This window comes from Convolutriloba macropyga, chromosome 1, assembly GCF_964194025.1.
Source record: "Convolutriloba macropyga chromosome 1, txConMacr16.3, whole genome shotgun sequence".
NCBI lineage: Eukaryota > Metazoa > Xenacoelomorpha > Acoela > Convolutidae > Convolutriloba > Convolutriloba macropyga.
This window is the reverse complement of record NC_134468.1, coordinates 88,582,901-88,608,585: the sequence shown is the minus strand read 5'-3', so window position 1 is coordinate 88,608,585 and position 25,685 is coordinate 88,582,901. Positions and strand designations below refer to the sequence as shown.

Sequence of the window (25,685 nt, the reverse complement as noted above, 5' to 3'; positions counted from 1 at the left end):
TGGGTTGCAATTGATTTCATTCAACATAGGGCAGTACTAAGAGTTTACTAGAAAGCCTTTTCCAGAATTTCTACGTATTACTTTTTTTGTATTTTTTTCCGACCTTGGTGTTCTTAAACATTTTTTTGCCTTTAAATATTACTCGGTTGCTTTTCTATGATTATTTCAATTTTTCAATTAGTTCATGTTGTCTATTATATATACAAGAAGAAAAAAGTATATGTTGTTTTTGTCTTAATTGCAGTAATGAGCAATCTAACTGTAGTAGTTTTCTGATTCTTAACTTTGAGCATTATTTTTTTGTAAAATTTAATTTAGTTTCTAAGTTATTATTATCTGCTGTTTGCATTAGCGATCTTTTTGAGATTAGAATCATGAATTGTTTGAGGGCAGTTGATAGCCCTGTCAGCTTTTTGAGACTATCAGTGTTTTGACTGTCTTAATTATTTTGCACTTATCCTTACCAAACGTTTTCAATAATAAATATTTTTGCGGCATTTTGTTTCTCTTGGTGACAGTGGTTTAAATTTCACCAATTTTTAGATGAGACCGAGGGCGGGGGGGGGGGGGGAGGGGGAGGGGGAGGGGGAGGGGGAGGAGGGGGGAGGGGGAAGGGGGGTAATGAGTTTATGATTTATTAAAAAGGTAATGGTTTCAGCTGCAATTAGGGTTTTTGTCAAGTTTTTTGCTTCGAGTCGCTTCCGGAATTCTTCTGGCTTTGTTTTTTGTTTCGTCGTCTGACGCTCTTTTTTTATTTTACATTTGTTCACACAGCAAAGCTGAAAAAGTCAAATTTTCTGAATAACTTCTTCCTCTCGCTAACGACATTTGCGCGCGTGACGTCATTTCTCACTCGCTTTAGCGAAAGTTTTAAGGTTATTTGCGTGATTAGATTTTGATCATACGTGACTTACCTCACTCAATAAAATAACTTTTGCACTTTAAAACCTAAGTTTAATTTGAATTTGTTTAAGGTCAAAGGAACTCATATGTGCAGTAAAGGTCCCTAATAAGAGGCTTCTATGGAATGAATTGTAACAAGCTTTATTAATTTATCGCTGACTGTTTTTTAGCCTACTTTTTTGAGCGGCGTCGATTTTTCAATTTAGATCTGTATCTGTTTCTATCTCTATTATATGGCACGCAGGTTTATTCTTTCGCAGCTATTCCGGCAATCTGCCGGCTATGTTTTGATATTGTAGAAGACGGTGCATGAAAGTCTGTATGTAGCATAGAATGTTTTAACATACATTTAAAGTTTTAACATACATTCAAAAACGTTTTCATTGATGTCGAACAAAGTTTGAAGCAATTTTTGTAAAGGTGTTTAATAGCCGCCGTCAGCCTCTCAAATGACTATTATTTAGGCGCTCTCCTTTTTTAAAATTTGCTTTACCTTTTGATCACGTTTGTCGTTTCACATAAGTCACGATTTTCACTTCTGACTTACCTCACTCAGTGTTTCAACTAAATGGATTCTAAATTCTTTCACGCATTGAATTATGCAATGTAGTGAATACGGTCAATGTCAAAATCAAAAGTAACGGGAGAAACCGATAAAGAGCAAAATCAAAGAGCAAAAGAAGAGCAAAATCAAAATCAAAAGTAACGGGAGAAACCGATAAAGGCCGGTCACTAAGTCATAGTGAATTAGGTTACCAAAGTTTATTAGAGCGATTGCTAGCTGATATTAGTGTTAAGATTAATACCCCAGTTTAGAAGCTGAAGTAAGTATAGGTTAAGAATTTAACTGAAACTGCACACTGAATTAAAACAATTTTTGAAACTGAGGAAAAAAGTTGTCAATTTCTGTCTCTTCTTTTTAATAGCCGCCTCAGCTTCTCAGCCGGCTATTATACCGCTCTTATTTTATTTACTTCGTTGGATAAAAATTTTTGGTTTTACCTCATTTTGCCAACTTTTCGACATTTTGCGTGAAATCTTTTTGACTTCTCTAGGCTAGTTTCACTCTTCTCTCATTCTGCTCAAATTGCTTTTAGATAGCAGTTGCGCAGCAAAGCAATTCAAAATGAACAGAGTCAGTAATGAAAAATGAAAGAAATAAAAACGGGATAAACCCATAGAGCCCAGTTTTAGATGCCCGTTTATCGAACTTGTTTCTTATAAGTCGTAGATACCATGTGTAATGCTTATTGCTATTTGTACTAGCTCCTGTATTGTCTCACTATGAAACAGAGTTTGTTCAACTACAAAATAACGTCAAAATAATTCACACTTTAAAATCGTTTTTCTACGAAAATCATTTTTTCCATTGTTTCTCTTCTTTCAATCCCAATAAAAGTTATGGGAATCAACGGCGGCTATTTTCCAGCAATCTGCTGGGTATGTTTTCTTTTTCTGTTTCAATCCCGATGTGCTTCTAGCGCGTCAACGGCGGCTATTTTCCGGCAATATGCCGGCTGTTGGTCTTTTTTGTAGTAAAAATAAATTGAATCTTTTCCGTTTGTGCTCTTTAGCTTAGTGGGTGCATATTTTCTCAACCCTTGGACGCACGTGCCATGTTTTAAGCATAATGATTTACCATGCAGTGGCACGTGATAAGTAACAAGGGGAGCATAACTTACTGGGGGGGGGGCACAAACGGAAAAGATCCCAAAAATTTTCTCTTGATCGTTTTGACTTTTCGAGTGATTTTTGCGCACTTTTTCGTTTTGCCTGATCTGGGGTTCTCTCATTCACAGGTGTCAGCAGCTGAACCGGCGGAAGTTCAGTACTGGAAGTCAAATGAAAAGTGCTCTAAAATGGTGTCATTTTTTTAAATTTAAATTATCAGGCTGTAGTGGTTTATATTAACCTCTAGTGACGTCATTTGAGGTCATTTCGTTCGGTTGAATTCTCAGTAAGAGTATCGTCAATGTAGTCAACTCAGTTGAAACGATCAATTAGACTTCATAACGATCAATTAGACTTCGTTATGAAGTTGACTTAGAATCAACTTCATAACGATCAATTAGAGATATTGTTTCTATCAGATGCAAAACCATAACACAATACAACGCGTTAAAGCATAACCAACGTTAGTCGCTTATGTTTCATTAATTGCTCTCGAACGAAGGTTGAAGCCAGTATTGTAAAAATGTTTGTCGTTTTATTTGCGATATTTTTGCTTGACTGTTGTGACTTTCGGGTGTCTTTTACGCCCTTGTTTTGCGTTTTGCATCATCAATTTTTTTTGAATCTTCTCAATTCTCTCACTCCGAAATTAAGTTTGTTGCTAAAATAAAAGCGATTGTATGGTAAGAAATCGCAAGCGCCTGATGGCCGAGTTGTTAATGTTTCTGTCGCGAACACCAGAGGGCGGGTATTCGTAACCCTCCCTAGTTTTTTTTTTGCACGGATAAAAAAAAATCTAGGGAGAAATTGGTGCGCGACGAAATTTTCCGAAAGCGAGCAAAACTTTTGTGGTTCGAATAGGCTATATTAAGTTCATTTTGGTATTTTTTGAGTAGCCGACGTTAGCCTCTCAACGGTTATTATTTGGACGCTCTCTTTTTTGCATTTCAAAGTGTGATTTGTATTGAGGCGCTGTCTTTTTTAAAGATCGGTTCACACAATTTCATGATTTTTGAAGTCATTTTGGTCACATCGAAACAGTAGAGCGAAAAAGCGAATGGTTTTGCGGCGTAAGTTTTTTTCACTCCAATTTCAAAGTAGAATGAGAAAATGTGCTGGAACAAAAATTTGCGTTCTAGATTGGTTTTCTGTTGACATGACGCAATTTGACTTTTTTCAGTTTTGTGGTCCGATTTTGTTCTAGTTGCTTTTACCTATCCGTTTATTTTGCATTCTATGTCTAGTCTTGTGTTTATTCAATCAAATTTTTTTGAATTGAGTTAGGACTGTGCTATGTTTTTGTTTACGATCCCTTCGAATCTGCTTTTTGTTCATTCATTCATGCAATTTCGTCAATTGCGTGCGTAATGTCATTTGTCAATCTAACTCTGGCAAGTTTTTTCTTCGTTCGCGTGATTAAGCTGTTGGTCACACGTGACTTTTTCACTTTTAAAAATTTACTTACTCTTAAATCGACTTTTCTGTACTTTATTTCACGGAGATCAGTTCAACTGAGCGTGTGTCACTTTAACAGCTGAATTTTAATTGAGAGCAGCTAATAGAAGCAGCAATAAGTTATACAGATTCTTAGTCAAGATGTCAAAGTTTAACATCTCAGCAATTGATAAAATAGAAAACAAAAAAAAAACATTTTTCGGTCTGCTTTTTCGTTCTTTTTGAGACTGTAGATGTATGAAGCTATCGCGGCATTTTTTGTGCCAATATGACAGATATGTATGTCTTTTGTAATAGGTGCCTGATAAGAAATACTCCCACGGTGTGCAGGCTTATCGTCAAAACATGACAAGGAAAAAATAAGGAATATGAGAGGTAACAAAATAAAGTTCGAATCCCTCTCTAGTCGGATTTTCGCACCCATAAAGAAAAGTTTTTCTTTGCTACAGCCCCCTCTGAATTAAATTGCGTCGCCAGTCGTTCGAGAGCAATTCGTCCAACGTTAGTTGGTTATGTTTGTTTGGTTGCAGGCATGGACGTTGGACAGCCACCCGAGTATATCTTTTGTGAAGAGGGAGTTCAAAATCAACAGAGTGGACAGAAGAGCACTGGCCGACAGAGTAGCAGAAGATCAGAACCTGATGCCACATACTCAGTTGTACTGCCAGCAGTTCTCGGTTAGTTGACACTGCTCTGCTTATGGGTACAGGAGTGGTTGTCTCTGGCAAATGCAAATAGCAAATCATGCTCATGCTTCAACACGCTGATTCATCTGTTGCGTGTAAACTTCTCTAGATCAGATAACTCGATACAATTAATTGACTATAAGCAATGCAATTGACAATATCATTCAAGTCAATAGCCACGTGTTACAGGAAGAGAATAGTCAGTATATTAATTATATATTCCCTATGCTGTTCAGGGAGGGTATTTAGCAAGGCATCGGAACACGGAACTAGAATTTTGCGGGGTTTGCCATTATTGCGAACTTTGATTTCAAATAACAAAAGGCACGATTCCTGGAAAATACTCTGGTGGTCACTTATAGATTGAATCTTAAGAATATTGCTCTGCTTTTGACTTGAGTTAATTGAAGCTGATTTGAGAAAGTATTTCATTGACGTTTGGTCTTATGAGGACAGGATATTGAATGGGTTTGAGGGTTTCAGGATTTATATGAGTTCAACCCTCTACTGTTTAAACGGAACTCGCTATTGTCTAAAGCCAAGAAGGTATTTGATTATTCTTGTTCCATTCAAGTTATGTTCTCGTTTGTTTATTGTTGACTGACTCTTGACTGGTTATAGCTGCTGAGTTGTGCTTCACTTTCAGTTGTTGAGTAATATTGATATTTTCGCATTTCTCTTATCCCAGAATAATTAATTGCGTAACACCTGACAAGTAATAGCATAATATGGGTCAAGTTTTTGCGTTTCTGTCTACTGGTTCAATTCGGGTCAATTAAGTTTTGTTGAGATGTATACCTAAAAAAACGAGTAAAATTTGTAATTTTGATTGTTAATTAATGTAAAATTTTCTGTTCAGTAAAATTTTGTAATCGAACTAAAACGGCACACCAATTAGAACATTTTTTGACTGGTTGAAAAATGTTGGACTGTCAATCATCTCTTCCTGCTTCAACCCCAATGTCGGCAGTGGATAAATCGCGCCTCTTTTTGGCAATATGATGGCTATTTTATCTGATTTCGAAAGACTTCTTTCGAAAAGCTGTTAGAGGTAAGTGCGTTGCACAGAATCGTTTCCTGGGAAAATTTAGATGTTGCCGCGGCAAAATTGACCAAATTTTCGAAATTCTTTTTGATGAAAATTTTCTCCATTTTTCGACTACTTGGGCAAATATTAGTGATTTGATGTTTTTCATGATAAATAGAATAGAAATAGTTAAAATTAGCTGCCTTTAACTTTAGAAATTTTGTCTGTGGAAAAACTTGTCCTAGAGTTGCATTGCAGAAAAATGAAGATGGAGCCTAGAACTTGAACAGCAAATTGGAATTGATTTCACTTTTCCCGGTATATCTTATTCCAAACCTAACTGTGGTTGCTGTGCTCGTAGTTGTGGTTGTAAATGTTACCCGAGACAAAAGAGAATTGGAAAATTTTAGGAGCTTTTGACAAATCAGCAGCAGCAAGATGTCACCAGTGGCGAACATGCGACCTTCTATGAACAGTGTGTTGTGAATGGGAAGGTGTACAGACTTGGTGATGGAATCATTCTCCCTCTCCAATCGGACACTGCCAATGACCCACACAATGTCCTTGTCAACAATGGACACAATGTTGACCATGAAATGAAGGCCGAACCTGGAGTCGGAGCTGTTGAAGGTAACTAAATACTATTGACCCACTTTTCCATAATTTTCGTGGAAAACCTTCATTCGGAAACAAACTACTGCCTAGATTCTAATCATTTTTGGTAATTTGTTGTCTTTTTCTCTAGTTTTTTTTTAACAGCCCAGTACTTCAGAATAGACTCGGCAACATAAATGAATGACTTAAAATGACTGTATAAACTAATGGGCTTTGTATTGATAATCTGTTAGACAGTTGACACTTGATAGTTTTTGAATGTTATTCAATAATGCCCAGATAGATTGATTAACCTGCGCTTTACCATAATAGCAGCCCACCAATTTTATTGTAGTTACTTTCAACTATGGTAGTAACATTCTATAAAAGATTTGGGCTTAATGTTGCTGATATTATATATGCAATGAACCATATACTCGTATTAATAGCCGCCGTCAGCCTCTCAACGGCTATTATTTAGGCGCTTTCCTATTTACAATTCAAAGAATTTGAATTGTATTGGAGCGGTCTTTTTTTAAGATCTGTTCACACATTTTCATGATTTTTGAAGTCAAAGTGGAGTACTGATTTTGGTCACGCCGAAACAGGAAGTGGGGCGAAAAAGCGAGCGGTTTTGTGGCGTGAAATTTTTTCACTCTTATTTTAAAGTGGAGTAAGAAATCGGTGTTTGAACAAAAATTCGATTTCTTGCTTGTAGTTCTTTGTTCACATGCGGCGATTTTACTTTGATTTTTACTGTTTTTCTATTTTTTGGATCGGATTTCTTTCCAAACGTTTTTTTTCCAATCCATTCATAGTCCATTCTAGGCCTAGTTTTTTTGTTTGAATCAAATTTTAATTTCTCGCTAGTGTTTTTTTGTTCACATGCGGCATTTTGACATTGATTTTTTGTTTTTTTTTCATTTTTTGATCTGATTTTTTTGATATGGTTTTCCCAATTTGCTAATAGTCAGTTCTAGGTCTGGTTTTTTGTTTAGTTGTTGAAAATTGCTTGATTGTACGACAGGACTTGTCTTGCAATGTTTTTATATTCGCTTTACCTTTTTATCATGTTTTTCGTAATAGATAATTCAAAATTTTTAATAGCTGCGTCCTCAATTCTAGGCGGCTATTATAGCGCGCCTAATTTTTTACAATTCAAAGAATTTTAATTGTATTGGTGCGCTGAGTTTTTTTTTAAGATGTGTTCACACATTTTTCAATGACTTTGATCTTTCAAAACGGGATAAACAGGTAAAGCCCAGCGGGCATTAGGTTTCATTAGAGGCCCAAAGTGGGCTTAAATAGTCCTTCAAGTGCCTATGGTGTTGCAGCTGCTGGGATGGCCTTAATTTAAGGTTAAAAGGTCATTTTTAGGAGTTTTTGGGCTCAAAATGCGGCAATTTTTCATGATTTTTGTGATTTTTGAGTTTTTTGTTTGATTAGTCTTAGGTTGAAGTTTTTAAAAGTTGATGAAGGCCTTTTGCGAGACAAAATTGTAATGACCAATTTATGAGCTATATGCTTTGGTACTACAATTACAAACACGCAAAATGATACTAATTTTTGCAATTTTCAGGTTTTTCGAAAATTTTTAGCCCTAGGTGTCAAGAAAGCTCATCTAGGGTGTGCTACAGTGTTTGATGATAGATTACTGCATAGTTTCTAGTGATAATGTAATGGTTTTCAACTTTTTGCCATCATGAATTTTAGCATTTTTTGACAAAATTTGCAATTTTTTTGATATTTTTGACATTTATTGTCAATATTCAAGTTGTTTGAGTCCCAGGGTCCAGAAAACCTCATTAGGGGTTGGATAATAAGTTACTGAAAAATTTTTAGTTGCCATGGTATAGTTTTCAACTTTTGAATATCACAAATTTTAGCAATTTTTTTTGACAAAATTCGCAATTTTTTCAGGTTTTTGAAAATTTTCTTCATTTTTCCAGTCTTTCCAGCTTCAGGGACCAGGCAACCTCCTTTGAGGCTTGTTAGTAGGTCATTGCATAGTTTTTAGTAACAATGGAATGGTTTTTAACATTTTAATGTTTCGAATTTTAGCATTTTTTTGATAAAATCTGCATTTTTTTTAAGGTTTCCTAAAGTTTTTGTCAGTTTTTGATATTCGTCCATTCTCAAGTGCGAGAAAACGTATTCCATGTTCTGATAAAAAGTTACTGCATGATTTTTAGTTTCAATGGATTTGTTTTCAACAATTTAAACTTTCGACTTTTAGAAGTTTTTTTGATAAAATTTGCTATTTTCAAGTTTTTTCAAAATATTTGTATTTTATTTGTTTTTCTTGCCTCATTAGCCATGTAAACTCATCCAGGGTTTGATAGTATGTTATTAAATAGTTGCTAGGTGGCAATTGAATGGCTTTCAACATCTTAATAGAACGAATTTCTATTTTTGAAGTTTAAAATTTTTAAAAAAAATTATTGCCTATCGATCTATGAGCCAATGAGTTTAAAGCTTAGAATTGGGTTACTGGATCGCGTCCAAACACAGAAATGATTCTGAATTTTTTTTCTTAAATTTTTTGGTCATTTTCGAGTTAATCGATCTTTAAGAGCCAATGAATATTTTTCAGTGAATATATTTTCAATGAATATTTTTCAGGTCTTGCATATATAATACTGGACCGATTTCAGAAACAAAAATTCGTTTTCAACATATTTTTGAAATAGGTACCTTAAAAGAAATAAATTGTGCCTTAGGTTTAAAAGCTTCAAGAGTTTTAGCATTGAGTATTTTTTAGTTTTGTTTTGATTCTTTTAGTTTCTCAATTTTTTTAGATGATCTTGTTTGTATTCTGGCTGGCATCGTTCAATTGATCTGCTTGTCAGGTAGAATGCGTCTGAGTTTTTCATTCAATTCTTTGAATTGTATTTCAGGACTTGTCCTGCTATGTTTTTTACTTCGTCTAACAGATTTTTGTTTCGTCTTACCGTGAGTTCTTGGAATTGACTTTTTCAATGACTTACCTCACTCAAAAAAATGACTTCTGCGCTCAATTATGATTTACTTCGTCTAACAGATTTTTGTTTCGTTTTACCGTGACTTCTTGGAATTGACTTTTTCAATGACTTACATTACTCAAAAAAATAACTTCTGAGCTCACTTATGAAACTTTAAATTTTATGAACATTTACTTATTAAAGGTCAATAGTGTGCATCTAAGTAGTGCCAAACGTATGCCCTAATTCTTGAATATTAGGGTCTTGAGTTTTTGATTTCGAATTTTAATTTTTGGATCTTTTCCGTTTGTGCCCCTAAATATTGCACGTGCATCTGGGGGATGCAAATAATATGCGCCCACTAAGCTGAGGGGGCACAAACGGAAAAGATCCTAATTTTGAAAAGCCCTATTAGGGCTTTCTCCTTAGAGCTTGTGTCTCATAAAAATGACAGTCCGAAGCTAACCCAAAAATTCTGGTGGTCTTTTAAAGGACTGGTGGTCGATCTGTCTATTTTATTTCTATAGTTGTTTCAATTCATGTAACGCCACAAGCGTCTATCGCGGCTATTTTCCGGCAAGCTGCCGGCTATGTTTACATTTGACATCTGGCTTACTTCACTCAGTGTTTCAATTGAATGGATTTTAAATTCTTTTAGGCATTGGATTACGCAATGCACTCAATACAGTCAAAGTCAAAAGAGCAAATCAAAAGAAACGGGATGAACTGATAAATCCTGGCCATTAAGTCATATTGCATTAGGTTATCAAATTTGTTCGAGTGATTGCTAGCTGACATTATTATTAAGTGTAGTAGGTTTCAGTTTAGAAACTTATTCATGTCTAGTTAGTCATGTCTAGCTTAGTCAAGCTCTAAAACTAGAGCTTAATCATGTCTAGTTTTAGAATCTAACTGAAGCTGCGCATCGAATTAGCGCACTTTTTTGAAGCTTAGGAAAAAAATTCGGTCAATTTTTTTCTTTGGTTTTTTTCTGTTTCAATCCCGTTGTGCGTCAAGCGCGTCAACGGCGGCTATTTTTCGGCAATCTGCCGGCTATGTTTGAGGTGTGATAATGTCTAATTAATGATCACATTTCAACACGGGGGGAGGACTAAAAGTGTTTGGTGACAAACAGGAGGTCCATTTGGTCTCACCCAAATAGCGGGCAGTGAAATAACAATTGGAATTATTTGATTCGATCAAGTTTAAGAGGTGTAGTGAACCTAAGTCTGTTTTCTGAATAGTTCGGTTGGTCATAAAATGGCCTTCAAAAATTGGAATGTATCTACGTTGAAGTTAAACATTACTGTATATTTAATTAAAATTTGAATCTAAGAAAATGGAAATAATGTTGACTTTTGTGGTATTTGTGTTACAGAAGAGAAGGTGGAAGGAGATGGTGGTATGAGTTCCTCAGCTGACATTGACCAGAAAGTGGACGAGTATGTGAAGTCGAAACTACTTAACAAGGACGAGGATGCCAAAGATGCATTGACAAGTGCAGCAACCAAGCCTGACAAATCAATGCGCAGAATTGAAAAAATGTGGAAGGACAGGGAGTAAGCATACTTAGCTGTCACTTTCCTAAATCAAGTCTAAATTGCTTCAATTTCGAATGCCACAATATGATTCAGATTGTTAAAGACAGATAGTTGGAAGGTCTTGAGGGTTCAATATATACGTGAAATATATGGGGGAAATTTAATTGCTCTCCGGCAAAGTTTCCCAAATGGAGTAAGTTTTGCTGAAACCGTATCTCAATACAGATATCATTAATTTTGAGTCCTTTTGTGGGAACGTATGGCATTTTACAGGGGAGTGGTGTGGTTCTCTGGGTCTTGGTACTTGCTGCCATGTCAAGTGGAGCACGAACCCACTCGAATGTTCTATAAGAACGAACTGATCGTGGCAGAGATTCCCCAACACAACGATGCCCAAGCGACTGAGATGAACCAGCCCTCTAGACTGGACCACGCACAAGGGACTTTCACTGTTATGATATTGAGAGAGTACACTGTCTGTAAGTAGTCTCGATAATTTTGGATTCAAGAATATCAGCCAGTTTTTTGTAGCCGCGAATCTAAAGCGAGGCTGTTATTGGACTGGTGTTTTTTATAGCTGCGAAGCTGTAATCTGAGCGGAGCCTTATTGCGGCGTCCTTGGTTTTTTACAATTCAAAGAATTTGAATTGTATTGGGGCGCTGTCTTTTTTTAAGATCTGTTCACACATTTTTATGATTTTTGAAGTCAAATTGGAGTAGTGATTTTGGTCACGAAAAAACAGGAAGTGGAGCGAAAGGCGAGTTGTTTTGCGGCGTGACATTTTTTCGCTCTTATTTTATAGTTGAGTGAGAAAATGGCGTATCAACAAAAATTGCTTTCTCGCTGAAGGTTTTTTTGTTCACATGAGGCATTTTCGCTTTTATAATCAGTTTTTAATAGCCGCCTCATCTTCTCAGCCGGCTATTATAGCGCTCCTATTTTTTTTTTTACTTCGTCGAATAAAAAAATTTTTCGCTTTACCTCATTTTGCCGCTTTTTCAACATTTTGCGTGATATCTTTTTGACTTCTCTAGACTAGTTTCTCTCTTCTCTCATTCTGCTAAAAGTGATTTTGAACATCAGTTGCTCAGCAAAGCAATTCAAAATGAACAGAGTCAGTATAAAAATTGAAGTCAGAAGTAGAAACGGGATAAACCCATAAAGCCCAATTTTAGATGCCCGCTATTTGAACGTCGTTCCTATAAGTCTTAGTTACCATCTCTAATGCTTATTGATATTGATAGTAGCCTCTCTCTAAGAAACAGAAGTACGTTATCTTCAACTACGAAATGCCATCAAAATAAATCGCACTTAAAAAATGTTTTTGTACAAAAATCTTTTTTTTTTCAATATCTTCTATTCTTTCAATCCCAATCATGCTTATTGGAATCAACGGCGGCTATTTTCCGGCAATCTGCCGGGTATGTTTTCATTTTTTGCCGGGATTTTTTCGAAACGGTTTTCCCAATCAAGTAATAGTACATTCTATGTGTAGTTTTTTGATAGTCAATGAAAATTCTTTGAATTGTAGGTTAGGACGTCGTCTGTTTCGTTGTCTGACGCTCTTTTTTGTTTTACCTTTTTTTCACACAAAAAGCTGAAAAGGTCAAATTTTCTGAATACTGAAAGTCAAATGAAAAGTGCGCCGAAACTGGCTCCTTTTTTACTTTAAATCTTAATAGTGGTATATGTTAACCTCTAATGTCGTTATTTGAAGCCCACTATTGAACTTCTTAGTTCCATATAAGCTCCCCCACTAAACGTCTGAAGCAGGCTGCAATTGATTAGAGCTCCCACTAGTCGTTCGAGAGCAATTCTTCCGACGTTTAGTCAATTATGTTTCATTTCCCTCAGTCCTATTATCTTCTTTGACAAAAACTCATCAATATCATCTTCGAGCAATTGTCGTTACTGCCTTGGTCCTGACGTTTTCATTAGTTTCATCCATCAGCTCATCAGGTGAGACAAAAACTCATCAATATCATCTTCGAGCAATTGTCGTTACTGCCTTGGTCCTGACGTTTTCATTAGTTTCATCCATCAGCTCATTAGGTGAGACAAAAACTCATATCATCTTCGAGCAATTGTCGTTACTGCCTCGGTCCTGACGTTTTCATTAGTTTCATCCCTCAGCTCATTAGGTGAGACAAAATTGGCCCCGCGAATTGTAAACAACTAATCTCAATAAATGCTTTGAAGATTTGAATTAAGAAAAATTAATTCTCTTCAAGTTTTTCTCAACTATCAGCAAAACAAGTAACAAGAAGTCACGATTGCTACAGCATTTTTTAATGGAAACGGATATTAAGCACTTTTAATGTGATAGCTAATAGTTCTTACCTTGTTTTTTTCTTTTTATTATAGCTGCGAAGCTGTAAGCTGAGCGAAGCTATATTGCGGTGCTCTTGGTTTTTTTTTGTTTCGTCGTCTGACGCTCTTTTTTCGTTTTACATTTGTTCACACAGCAAAGCTGAAAAAGTCAAATTTTCCTGAATGACTTCTTCCTCTCACTAACGGCATTTGCGCGCGTGACGTCATTTCTCACTCGATTTAGCGAAAGTTTTTATGTTATTTGCATGATTAGATTTTGATAATACGTGACTTACCTCACTCAATAAAGTGACTTTTGCACTTTAAAACTTAAGTTTAATTTGAATTTGTTTAAGGTCAAAGGAACTCCTATGTGCATTAAAGGTCCCTTATAAAAGGCGTCTGTGGAATGAATTTTAGCAAGCTTTATTAATTAATCGCTAAATGTTTTTAGCCTAGTTTTTTGAGCGGCGTCGATTTTTTTTTCAATTTAGATCTGTTTCTATCTCTTTTGTATGGTACGCAGGTCTATTCTTTCGCAGCTATTCCGGCAATCTGCCGGCTATGTTTTAAAAAGAAACTATTTTGGTTTCATGGCGTTACTCTTATTTGAGAAGAACCAACCTAGAATGTTAGAAGGGCAAATGTCTGTTGATGGTACTAATTTGGCATATTATTGTGCCTGCATTATTGATATTTTCTTTAGTTGAATTCATGTCAACTGCAATTCTTAATTAATTGCTCTCAAACGAAATTTGTGGCAATTATATTAGTCCTGTCGGTCTTGCCTCCACCCCTTCACCAAGCTGTTGCCCCCCACACCACACCATTATTGCCCCCATCAGCCCCCCTATTTTTTAAGTTTTTGGAGTTTTTCATTTTTCGAGTTTTACTGCCCTAGTTTTCAAGGAACCTCCTCTAGGGTTTTTTTAATAGGTTCCTGTATAGTTTCTAGTGGTGGAGGAATGGTTTCAAAATTTTAACATCACAAATTTTATCATTTTTTTTACAAAACGTGCAAATTTTTTCAATTTTTTTGACTTTTATTCTTCATTTCACGTTTTTCCAGACGCACGGGGCGAGTAAGCGTCCTTAAGTGACCGATAATAGGTTTGAGTCCGACAAATTTGAGCAATTTTTTTTGATAAAACTCGCATTTTTCAAGTTTTTTGAAAACTTTGTCGGTTTTTACGTTTCTCCAGCCTCAAGAGCCGAGGAACTTCCTCTAGGGTTTGACGATATGTTACTGTATAGTTTTCAAATAAAATGGAATGTTTTTGAAGATTTCAATACCAGTTTTAGCGTTTTAATTTTACAAAACTTGTAATTTTTTTCACTTTTTGATTTTTTTGTCCTTATTCAGGTTTTTCAGCCTAACAGAAAATCCTCGTTAGGATTTGACAATAGGGTACTGAAAAACGTGCATTTTTTTTATTTGACATTTATTTTTCATATCACGTCTTTCCAGACGCACGGGGCAACAAAACGTCCTTAAGGGTTTGATAATAAAAAGCTGAATAAAATTTTATTTGCCATGGAGTTGCTTTCAATTTTTTATTATGACAAGTTTTGGTAGTCTTTGGTTAAAACTTGCGTTTTTTTAAGTTTTTGAAAATTTTTGTCAGTTTTTAGGTTTCTCCAGCCTCAAGAGCCAAGGAACTTCCTCTAGGGTTTTTTTTTCTGGAAATTTATTTTGTTTCAGCCTAACAGAAAATCTCCGTTAGCTTTTGATAATAAGTTACTGGAAAATGTTTTCTTGCCATGGATTAGTTTTCAGCATTTATTATCACAAATTAAAGCAGTTTTTTATGTAACTGGATATATTTTTTGAAATTTTTGAAGTTTTTTGAATTTTTTTTTTATTTTTTTTTTGGGTTTCTCCAGCCACAAACTGCCTCTAGGGTTTGATTATAGGTTACTGCATAGCATCTAGATGTAATGGAATATGTTTCAAGGTTTTTTATCAAAAATTTTTTAAAATATGTTTGCAATTTCTTCAAGTTTTTTTGAATCTTTTTTCAATTTTTTATCTTTTTTTCCACACCAGGGTCCTAGGGACCTCCTCCAAGGTTTGATAATAAGCTGTCGCACAGTTTCTAGAGATTATGGAATGGTTATCAATATTTTAATGACTCCAGCTTTAGCAATTTTTTGATAAAATATATTTTTTAATTTTTTGGAAAGTTATTATGATGTTCCAAGGTCATACCCATTAACATAAAATTAGTATCAAGTTCCAATTACAGATGTAATAGAATTTTCATGTTTTTAATATCAGCAGTTTTTAAAATCTTAGTTCCATATAAGCTCCCCCACTAAACGTCTGAAGCAGGCTGCAATTGATTAGAGCTCCCACTAGTCGTTCGAGAGCAATTCTTCCGACGTTTAGTCAATTATGTTTCATTTCCCTCAGTCCTATTATCTTCTTTGACAAAAACTCATCAATATCATCTTCGAGCAATTGTCGTTACTGCCTTGGTCCTGACGTTTTCATTAGTTTCATCCATCAGCTCATCAGGTGAGACAAAAACTCATCAATATCATCTTCGAGCAATTGTCGTTACTGCCTTGGTCCTGACGTTTTCATTAGTTTCATCCATCAGCTCATTAGGTGAGACAAAAACTCATATCATCTTCGAGCAATTGTCGTTACTGCCTTGGTCCTGACGTTTTCATTAGTTTCATCCCTCAGCTCATTAGGTGAGACAAAATTGGCCCCGCGAATTGTAAACAACTAATCTCAATAAATGCTTTGAAGATTTGAATTAAGAAAAATTAATTCTCTTCAAGTTTTTCTCAACTATCAGCAAAACAAGTAACAAGAAGTCACGATTGCTACAGCATTTTTTAATGGAAACGGATATTAAGCACTTTTAATGTGATAGCTAATAGTTCTTACCTTGTTTTTTTCTTTTTTTTATAGCTGCGAAGCTGTAAGCTGAGCGAAGCTATATTGCGGTGCTCTTGGTTTTTTTTGTTTCGTCGTCTGACGCTCTTTTTTCGTTTTACATTTGTTCACACAGCAAAGCTGAAAAAGTCAAATTTTCCTGAATGACTTCTTCCTCTCACTAACGGCATTTGCGCGCGTGACGTCATTTCTCACTCGATTTAGCGAAAGTTTTTATGTTATTTGCATGATTAGATTTTGATAATACGTGACTTACCTCACTCAATAAAGTGACTTTTGCACTTTAAAACTTAAGTTTAATTTGAATTTGTTTAAGGTCAAAGGAACTCCTATGTGCATTAAAGGTCCCTTATAAAAGGCGTCTGTGGAATGAATTTTAGCAAGCTTTATTAATTAATCGCTAAATGTTTTTAGCCTAGTTTTTTGAGCGGCGTCGATTTTTTTTCAATTTAGATCTGTTTCTATCTCTTTTGTATGGTACGCAGGTCTATTCTTTCGCAGCTATTCCGGCAATCTGCCGGCTATGTTTTAAAAAGAAACTATTTTGGTTTCATGGCGTTACTCTTATTTGAGAAGAACCAACCTAGAATGTTAGAAGGGCAAATGTCTGTTGATGGTACTAATTTGGCATATTATTGTGCCTGCATTATTGATATTTTCTTTAGTTGAATTCATGTCAACTGCAATTCTTAATTAATTGCTCTCAAACGAAATTTGTGGCAATTATATTAGTCCTGTCGGTCTTGCCTCCACCCCTTCACCAAGCTGTTGCCCCCCCCCCCCACACCACACCATTGTTGCCCCCATCAGCCCCCCTATTTTTTAAGTTTTTGGAGTTTTTCATTTTTCGAGTTTTACTGCCCTAGTTTTCAAGGAACCTCCTCTAGGGTTTTTTTAATAGGTTCCTGTATAGTTTCTAGTGGTGGAGGAATGGTTTCAAAATTTTAACATCACAAATTTTATCATTTTTTTTACAAAACGTGCAAATTTTTTCAATTTTTTTGACTTTTATTCTTCATTTCACGTTTTTCCAGACGCACGGGGCGAGTAAGCGTCCTTAAGTGACCGATAATAGGTTTGAGTCCGACAAATTTGAGCAATTTTTTTTGATAAAACTCGCATTTTTCAAGTTTTTTGAAAACTTTGTCGGTTTTTACGTTTCTCCAGCCTCAAGAGCCGAGGAACTTCCTCTAGGGTTTGACGATATGTTACTGTATAGTTTTCAAATAAAATGGAATGTTTTTGAAGATTTCAATACCAGTTTTAGCGTTTTAATTTTACAAAACTTGTAATTTTTTTCACTTTTTGATTTTTTTGTCCTTATTCAGGTTTTTCAGCCTAACAGAAAATCCTCGTTAGGATTTGACAATAGGGTACTGAAAAACGTGCAATTTTTTTTATTTGACATTTATTTTTCATATCACGTCTTTCCAGACGCACGGGGCAACAAAACGTCCTTAAGGGTTTGATAATAAAAAGCTGAATAAAATTTTATTTGCCATGGAGTTGCTTTCAATTTTTTATTATGACAAGTTTTGGTAGTCTTTGGATAAAACTTGCGTTTTTTTAAGTTTTTGAAAATTTTTGTCAGTTTTTAGGTTTCTCCAGCCTCAAGAGCCAAGGAACTTCCTCTAGGGTTTTTTTTTCTGGAAATTTATTTTGTTTCAGCCTAACAGAAAATCTCCGTTAGCTTTTGATAATAAGTTACTGGAAAATGTTTTCTTGCCATGGATTAGTTTTCAGCATTTATTATCACAAATTAAAGCAGTTTTTTATGTAACTGGATATATTTTTTGAAATTTTTGAAGTTTTTTGAATTTTTTTTTTATTTTTTTTTTGGGTTTCTCCAGCCTCAAGAGCCACAAACTGCCTCTAGGGTTTGATTATAGGTTACTGCATAGCATCTAGATGTAATGGAATATGTTTCAAGGTTTTTTTATCAAAAATTTTTTAAAATATGTTTGCAATTTCTTCAAGTTTTTTTGAATCTTTTTTCAATTTTTTATCTTTTTTTCCACACCAGGGTCCTAGGGACCTCCTCCAAGGTTTGATAATAAGCTGTCGCACAGTTTCTAGAGATTATGGAATGGTTATCAATATTTTAATGACTCCAGCTTTAGCAATTTTTTGATAAAATATATTTTTTAATTTTTTGGAAAGTTATTATGATGTTCCAAGGTCATACCCATTAACATAAAATTAGTATCAAGTTCCAATTACAGATGTAATAGAATTTTCATGTTTTTAATATCAGCAGTTTTTAAAATCATTTGCAATTTTTCAAGTTTTTTAATCTTTATTTTTTTTATTATTTTACCGGCACCAGGGACCTCCTCCAAGGTTTGATGATAAGCTGTTGTATAGTTTCCAGAGTTAATGGAATGGTTATCAATATTTTAACGACTCCAGCTTTAGCAATTTTTTAATAATTTTTTTTTAATTTAGAAATTATGTTCCAATTTTATGAATCTTTATGAGCCAGTGAAACTATTTTAAGCTTGAAATAGATATACTGGATAGTTTCTTGAGGCAATGAAATTTTTTTGAAGAGTTTAATGTTTTGATTTTTATCGAGATTTTGTTAAAATATGCGATTGTTTTCAATATTTTTGATTATTTTTGTCTTTTTCTGAGTTTAACGATCATTACTGGCCAACGAAGTTTTTCAAGTATTGCAGATGGGTTACTTGACATAACTCCAGAGATAAAAAATAATTTTGAACAACTTCACAGCGAAATGTTTTTAAACGTTTTTAAATTGTCAGTTTTTTATTTGATTTATTTACTAACAAGGCTAGAAAACTAAAATTGCCGAAACTAACATTCGCCCGACGTTAGTCGGTTATTTTAATTAATTGCTCGCAAACGAAGTTTGTAGCAATTATACTCATCCTATTGGTCTTTTTTATACAATTTTTCGCTCGACCGATTTTTCGTGTGACCCATTTGACTTTTCGTCCTCAAAAACGGAATAAGCAGTGGCGCCCAACGGGCATTAAGTGCTCTTAGAGCCTTTCAGCTCGTTTAGTTGGTTATGTTAAGGAAGGTTTTTTGTGATAGTTCTGTGTTGGAATTTAAGTTTGATAATTTTGGGTTGTGCAGAAGATTGTGGCCTTTTGTTTCAGGTGCAAAGATATAAGATGACTGAAGCTATATTGCGTTAATCGTTGTTTCTTTTTGTTTTATCGTCGAAGGTTGATTTTTTTTATTTTTGCTCACACTGCAAACCTGGAAACAGAATTTTTGTTTGTTTTCATTCCGCTTTCACACAGCTTTTATCCCCGTAGCATCATTTGTTATTCTTATTAGGAGTGAGGTTAAACTGCACTATGTTTCGGATTTTTTTTATTATAGATGACAGTGTTCAGGTTTATATTCATTAGACACTCTTTGTTTCTAAAAGTTTTGCTCGTTTTGTATTTCCGGTATCATATTTTTTAGTCTCATTAATGAGTGGCCTTGTTTGCGCCCTGAAGCGTTATAGAAGTTTTTAACAGATCTAATGTTTTAAGCTATATGTTTTGACGACTTCGTCACAACTTCGAAAAATTTTAGTGATTTTAAAGACAACACAGTTCTGTAGATATTTTTTGTTGTGTTCTTACTTAGTGTGGTTAATGACAGGTCCAATGGCTCTCACTGATACGTAATTGGGAGCTTTAATTCAAACTTTTTCAATTCATGTCGAACGTTTTTGAAGCAATTTCAGTCTTACCGAGTTTTGTAGTTTTTTTTGTCATGTCACTTAGTATTATTAATAACTAGTCTCTTTAACGAGGCATAATTGAAAGTGTTTTAGATGACTTCATTTCACATCTGACTATTTTAACGGCTTTGACTTCTTTAAAATATCTATGGATTTTGAGTTTTCGAATTTTGTAGATTTTGTCGTCCACTGCCTTATGTCCCATTAAAGAAAAGTCTCCTGGTTATCTAGTGAGGCATATTCAAGTGTTTTGTTTTATTCGATAATTTTTGCTGACCTTGACAATATTTTTTTAAAGATAGCAGTGATGTTTTAGTTTTGCATGCTTGTTTTTTTTTGTTGTTATCTTGCTTATGTAGTCTCACTATTGGCTTGTGTCGTAGGCTTTTAAATAACTTAAAGGAAAACACAGTAGTTCATATTTGAGCTGGTAGCTATTAGTTTAACTTCTTTTGAGACCAATTGTTTTCCAGAAATTTTTTTTTCTTTGAGTTGGCGTGATTATCTTTGGTCACACGTGTCTTACCTCTCAGAAATGATTTTCCTTTGCTTTAATTCAGGAAATTAGGTTCGATTGGGTGTGTGTCACCTAATTGAAAGCTATCTGAGAGCAGCTAATAGAAGCAGCAATAATCTGTACAGATTTTTAATCAAAATATAGCATCTCAGCAATGAATAACTAGAGAAAATATCGCTTTTATTGCCTCAACGACGTTTGGAGAAATTATTGTAATCGTGGTGGTCTTTTTATGAAAATTTTTGATTGACCAATTTTGCGCTTTTGTTCTAGAACGTTCTGCGACTTCTCAATTGACTCTTATACGCTTCACTTCTTCATTTTGAGTTATTTCAATTGAGCTCATTCTGAATTGACGTCTATTGCTAATATATAAGTTATTGTTAGCGGATAAGTGACAACGTGGTTGTAACGTAGTGGTTAAGATGTCTACTGCTATCCTGGAGGTCGATTGTGCGAACTTCCAACAGGTTCGAGTTTTTTCACTCAAAAAATTTAATAAATTGCCCCCAGCTTGTCGTTCGGGATCAGTTCGTCCGACGTTAGTCAATTTATCTTTCTATCTGTTTTTTATTATCTTATTAATAATGCAGATCTATGAAGCTATTGCGGCTATTTCCTGGCAATTTTTGTTCTCTTCGTTCAAAAACGTGCTGACTAAAAATTTTTGTTCCCGTATCCTTGTTTTAATTCAATTCTGTCACGAAAAATAATCGATTTAATTTTCTTTCGCAATCTGACGGCCATCACTTAAAATTCTGCTGTGGTTAATCAAGTTTATTGCGGCTGTTTAACCGAAAAAAGGTTGGCATGGGTTGATGTTTTTGAAACTTACGGTAACGCTTAATTGGAAAACTCCGAAATCAGAAGGTATAATGTGCAGTAATAAAGCCTTAATGGCTTCAACTTTTCATTTTTATGGAGATCATTAATTTCTTAATTTTGTCTCTTTATTTTTTATGCAGAAATTGAGAAATTGACAGTAAGTAGAATTGGATATGCTATGAGTCTATTTGATATGCTGTGTTTCAGGTCGGCCGACGGAGTACAATGAAGCAGATGTGTACATATGTGACAATAAGTACTTTCCTGATGACAAGATTATTACCAAACTAAAAAAGGGCCTCAGGGTGAGTTCAAGCTTGTCAAATTAATCACAACAATTCATCATAAAACATGAAGCCAAAAATCGGATGTACATATTTTTTTTCTACTAATCAAATGACCTTGTGGTAAACATATTGGTGATGTAATAATAATAATAATAATAATAATAATAATAATAATAATAATAATAATAATAATAATAATAATAATAATAATAATAATAATAATAATAATTAGTATTATTAGTTTTATTATTAGTTTTATTTTTATTAGTTAGAAGTGTGTGTGTGTTAAGGTGCGCTTTTTTGATATATTGAGGATTTTTTAGTATAATAAAAACCAGGCCGGATGTGTTCATCTTCGATTTCGTTAACCGATCCTGCCATTAGTCTGTTAGATAGCAGTAAAAATTGGTTGTCATTGGTCTGAAATGATGGTGGTTCTTTGTTCTGTATGAAATGGAGTTGAATTTTGACTGTTAACACTAGCTATGAGTCCATTTGGTGATGGTGGTTGCCTGTTGTGTGGGTAAGATGGGCCCTTCCATCTTTTATGTTGTGTACATTTCATTCATATCATATATCATATTGCAGCTGGATCAAGGGGGTATGAGAATATGGGGGGGGGGGGTATAGGAACATGTGCAAAACTTGTTGCCCAGTATTTCAACTAACCAACTTCTTGCTGCAATGAAGAAGCATCACGAAAAGTAATCTTTGTGAACTCAAATCTTCCTTTTGTCGTCTAATGTGTCCTTCGAATGAGTTCAATTTTGAAAGCTCTAACTGTCCTTTAACGAATTAAGAGGCTGTGATGTCAATTTTGTTGCTTATTCGTTGTCTTCTTACAAATCCAAACAATTCTAAAAACCGATATTTTGGGAAGGCGTTCGGGCGCTGTTTGGTTTAATTTTTCCAACAGTCAATTCATCGTCATGGCTGAGCCCGAAAATAAGAGGATTGTTCAAGTCAGCAGCACATATTTACTGAAGTTGTCAAATTTTTTCCGAATGCTAGTACTGATGTGGTGAAAATTCGGGTCATTTGTTGTGTTCGTCACAAATGAAGCTTTGAGGGGCCGTTTTATTTTAGCTGGGAAATGAACTCCTGAAGCAACGCTATTTCTTCCCAGTAAAAATCCAATTTGTCTTCTTTTCAACTGGATTCTGAAAATATGTTTCCCCTGAGCTATCGAATCCAGAAGGGTATGACTAGAGATACGTTTTCCTCAGTTATCAGGAGCCCCTACTTGGCTATAAAATATTTTTCTGGTCATCTTAAGTGAGAGCCGCTGTTCCTTCTCACATCAGGCTGAACCGCTGCTCATCAGTTCCTTTTTTTCAAAATTCACGACTGTTTCCGGTTAGTGTGGTAGCATGACTGGGACTTGAGGTGAGTTGTATATGAATGTTTCACGTCGATGACAGGTTGAATCATAAAAGTTTTCGCATCGGTTGAAGAGCACTTTGTTCTATTTTGTTGGCTGAGTGGGCTTGCTCATTACGCAAGCTTTTTTTCCTTTTCAAAGTTGCAAAGTGCCGTGTTAATTTTAGCATTCCAATTGCTGATCGGTTGTTGTCACGTGTGTAGGAAGATGTCGATGGGTCGTTCGAGGTTGTCAATAGCCGCCGCCAGCCTCTGAATGTCTGCCATTTAGGCGCTTTCTTTTTTATAGCTGCGAAGCTGTAAGCTGAGCGAAGCTATATTGCGGTGCTCTTGGTTTTTTACAATTCAAAGAATTTGAATTGTATTGGGGCGCTGTCTTTTTACAATTCAAAGAATTTGAATTGTATTGGGGCGCCGTCTTTTTTTTAAAGATCTGTCCACACATTTTCATGATTTTTGAAGTCAAATTGGAGTAGTGATTTTGGTCACGAAAAAACAGGAAGTGGAGCGAAAGGCGAGTTGTTTTGCGGCGTGAAATGTTTTTGCTCTAAATTTAAGGTAGAGTGAGAAAACGGTGTTTGAACAATTGGCTTTCTCGCTAGTGGTTTTTTGTTCACATGCAGCAATTTCACTTTGATTTTTACTGTTTTTTCGATTTTTTTTGGATCTGGTTTTTTACTAAATGGTTTTCCCAATCCATTCACAGCTCATTCTAGGCCTAGTTTTTTGTTTGAATTGAGTTTTCATTTCTCGCTAGTGGTTTTTTTTGTTCACATGCGGCATTTTGACATTGATTTTCTGTTTTCTTATTTTTTGATCTTGTTTTTTTAAAAATGGTTTTCTCAATTCACTCATATAGTCCATTCTAGGTCTAGTTTTTCTGTTAATTCAATGAAAATTCTTTGAATTGTACGTCAGGACTTGTCCTGTTATGTTTTTTTGTTTCGTCGTCTGACGCTCTTTTTTCGTTTTACATTTGTTCACACAGCAAAGCTGAAAAGGTCAAATTTTCTGAATGACTTCTTCCTCTTACTAACGGCATTTGCGCGCGTGACGTCATTTCTCACTCGCTTTAGCAAAAGTTTTTAGTTTATTTACGTGATTAGATTTTGATCATACGTGACTTACCTCACTCAATAAAATGTCTTTTGCACTTTAAAACTTAAGTTTAGTTTGAATTTGTTTAAGGTCAAAGGAACTCATTTGTGTAGTAAAGATCCGTAATAAGAGGCTTCTGGGGAATGAATTTTGACAAGCTTTACTAATTTATTGCTGAATGTTTTTTACCTAGTTTTTTGAGCGGCGCCGATTTTTCAATTTAGCTCTGTATCTGTTTCTATCTCTTTTATATGGCACGCAGGTCTATTCTTTCGCAGCTATTCCGGCAATCTGCCGGCTATGTTTAACCATTCAAAGAGTTCTATTTGTATTGAGGCGTTGTCTTTTTTAAAATTAAAAAAGCTGTTCGCAAATTTTTGTGATTTTCGAAGTCAATTTGAACTGATGGTTGTGGTCACGATGAAACAGGAATTCGAATGAATAATCACGTGGTTTTTTTGCAGTCTTTTTTCACGCTTTTTTACAAGTCAGTAAGAAACTGCTGTTGGGCCAAAATTTCGCTTTCTCTCTTTGTTTTTTGTACGTATGCGGTAATTGGATTTTGATTGTTAATAGCCGCCCTTATCTTCTCAGTCGGCTATTATAGCGCTCCTATTTTTTTTACTTCATCGAACTTTTTTTCGCTTTACCATTTCGCCGCTTTTTCGACATTTCGCGTGAAATCTTTTTGACTTCTCTAGGCTAGTTTCTCTCTTCACTCATTCTGCTAAAAGTGAATTTGAACATCAGTTGCTCAGCAAAGCAATTCAATATGAACAGAGTCAGTATAAAAAAACAAAATCAGAAATAGAAACGGGATAAACCCATAAAGCCCATGTTTAGATGCACGGTACTTGAACTTTGTTCTCATAAGTTTTAGTTACTATCTATATTGCTTATTGGTATTGATACTAGACCCTGTAGCCTCTCACTCAGAGACATGAGTATGTTCAATTACGAAATAACATCAAAATAAATCGCACTTAAAAATGTTTTCATACGAAAATCAATTTTTGTTGATATTTTGTTTCAATCCCATTAGAGTTATGGGAACAACGGCGTCTATTTTCCGGCAATCTCCCGGGTATGTTTTTTATTTGGATTTGTGTAATCGGATTTTGTTCTAAGTAGTTTTAACAATCCCTTCATAGTCCATTCTAGGTCTAGTTTCATTCTAGGTTGAATATGTTTTACATCGATGACAGATTGACGCGTAAAATTTTGCTGACCGGCTGAACCGCAGAATTGCGAACAAATGCTGTGTTCATTTTAGTATTCGCATACCTAAGCCGTTGTTGTTACGTGTCTATGCAGAAGTCCAAGCGTCGTACTTTTTATTTAATAGCAGCCGTCTGCCTCTGAAAGGCTACCAGTTAGGTGCTCTCCTTGTTTTTACAGTTCATAGAGTTTATTGGAGCGCTGTCTGTTTTCGTTTCCGCAGTTCTTTCGGCTAAGTTTTTAATGTCTGCAAGCGCTTTTTCGTGTTTTTGTGAGTCAAATTGAAATAATGGTTTTTGTCACGCTGAAACAGGATTTGGAATGACAATTCGCGTGGTTTTGTTTCATGCCCTTTTTTGGCCTTCCTTTAGGCCTTTTTTTTACATTTTGTGTCTATTCTGCTCAAGGTTTCCAAAGGTCCCGGGTTTCTTTCGATATTTCCATGATTTAACGTAAGTAAATTAAAGTATAAACGGAAAGAGCCAAGATGAGGAAAAACATACGAAGCCGAAAACTTTCAGCAAGTCAACTTTAATCAAATACAAATCAAGTTTTTTAAATTTAGAATGATCAGTGAGGCTCAGTAGCGTGGGAAAGT

The 25,685-nt window shown here is 35.0% G+C and overlaps 1 protein-coding gene across 1 annotated transcript in view; it reads left to right on the top strand.

Annotated features, from left to right (window-relative positions):
- Positions 1 to 25,685, top strand: part of LOC142354085 (protein polybromo-1-like) — a 159,754-nt gene that overhangs the window by 46,616 nt on the left and 87,453 nt on the right. The window contains exons 14-19 of the mRNA XM_075406388.1: positions 659 to 669; positions 4,560 to 4,706; positions 6,153 to 6,372; positions 10,675 to 10,855; positions 11,111 to 11,316; positions 21,312 to 21,409. Of these exons, the coding sequence (XP_075262503.1) occupies positions 659 to 669; positions 4,560 to 4,706; positions 6,153 to 6,372; positions 10,675 to 10,855; positions 11,111 to 11,316; positions 21,312 to 21,409 (863 nt within the window). The remainder of the gene's footprint in view (positions 1 to 658; positions 670 to 4,559; positions 4,707 to 6,152; positions 6,373 to 10,674; positions 10,856 to 11,110; positions 11,317 to 21,311; positions 21,410 to 25,685) is intronic.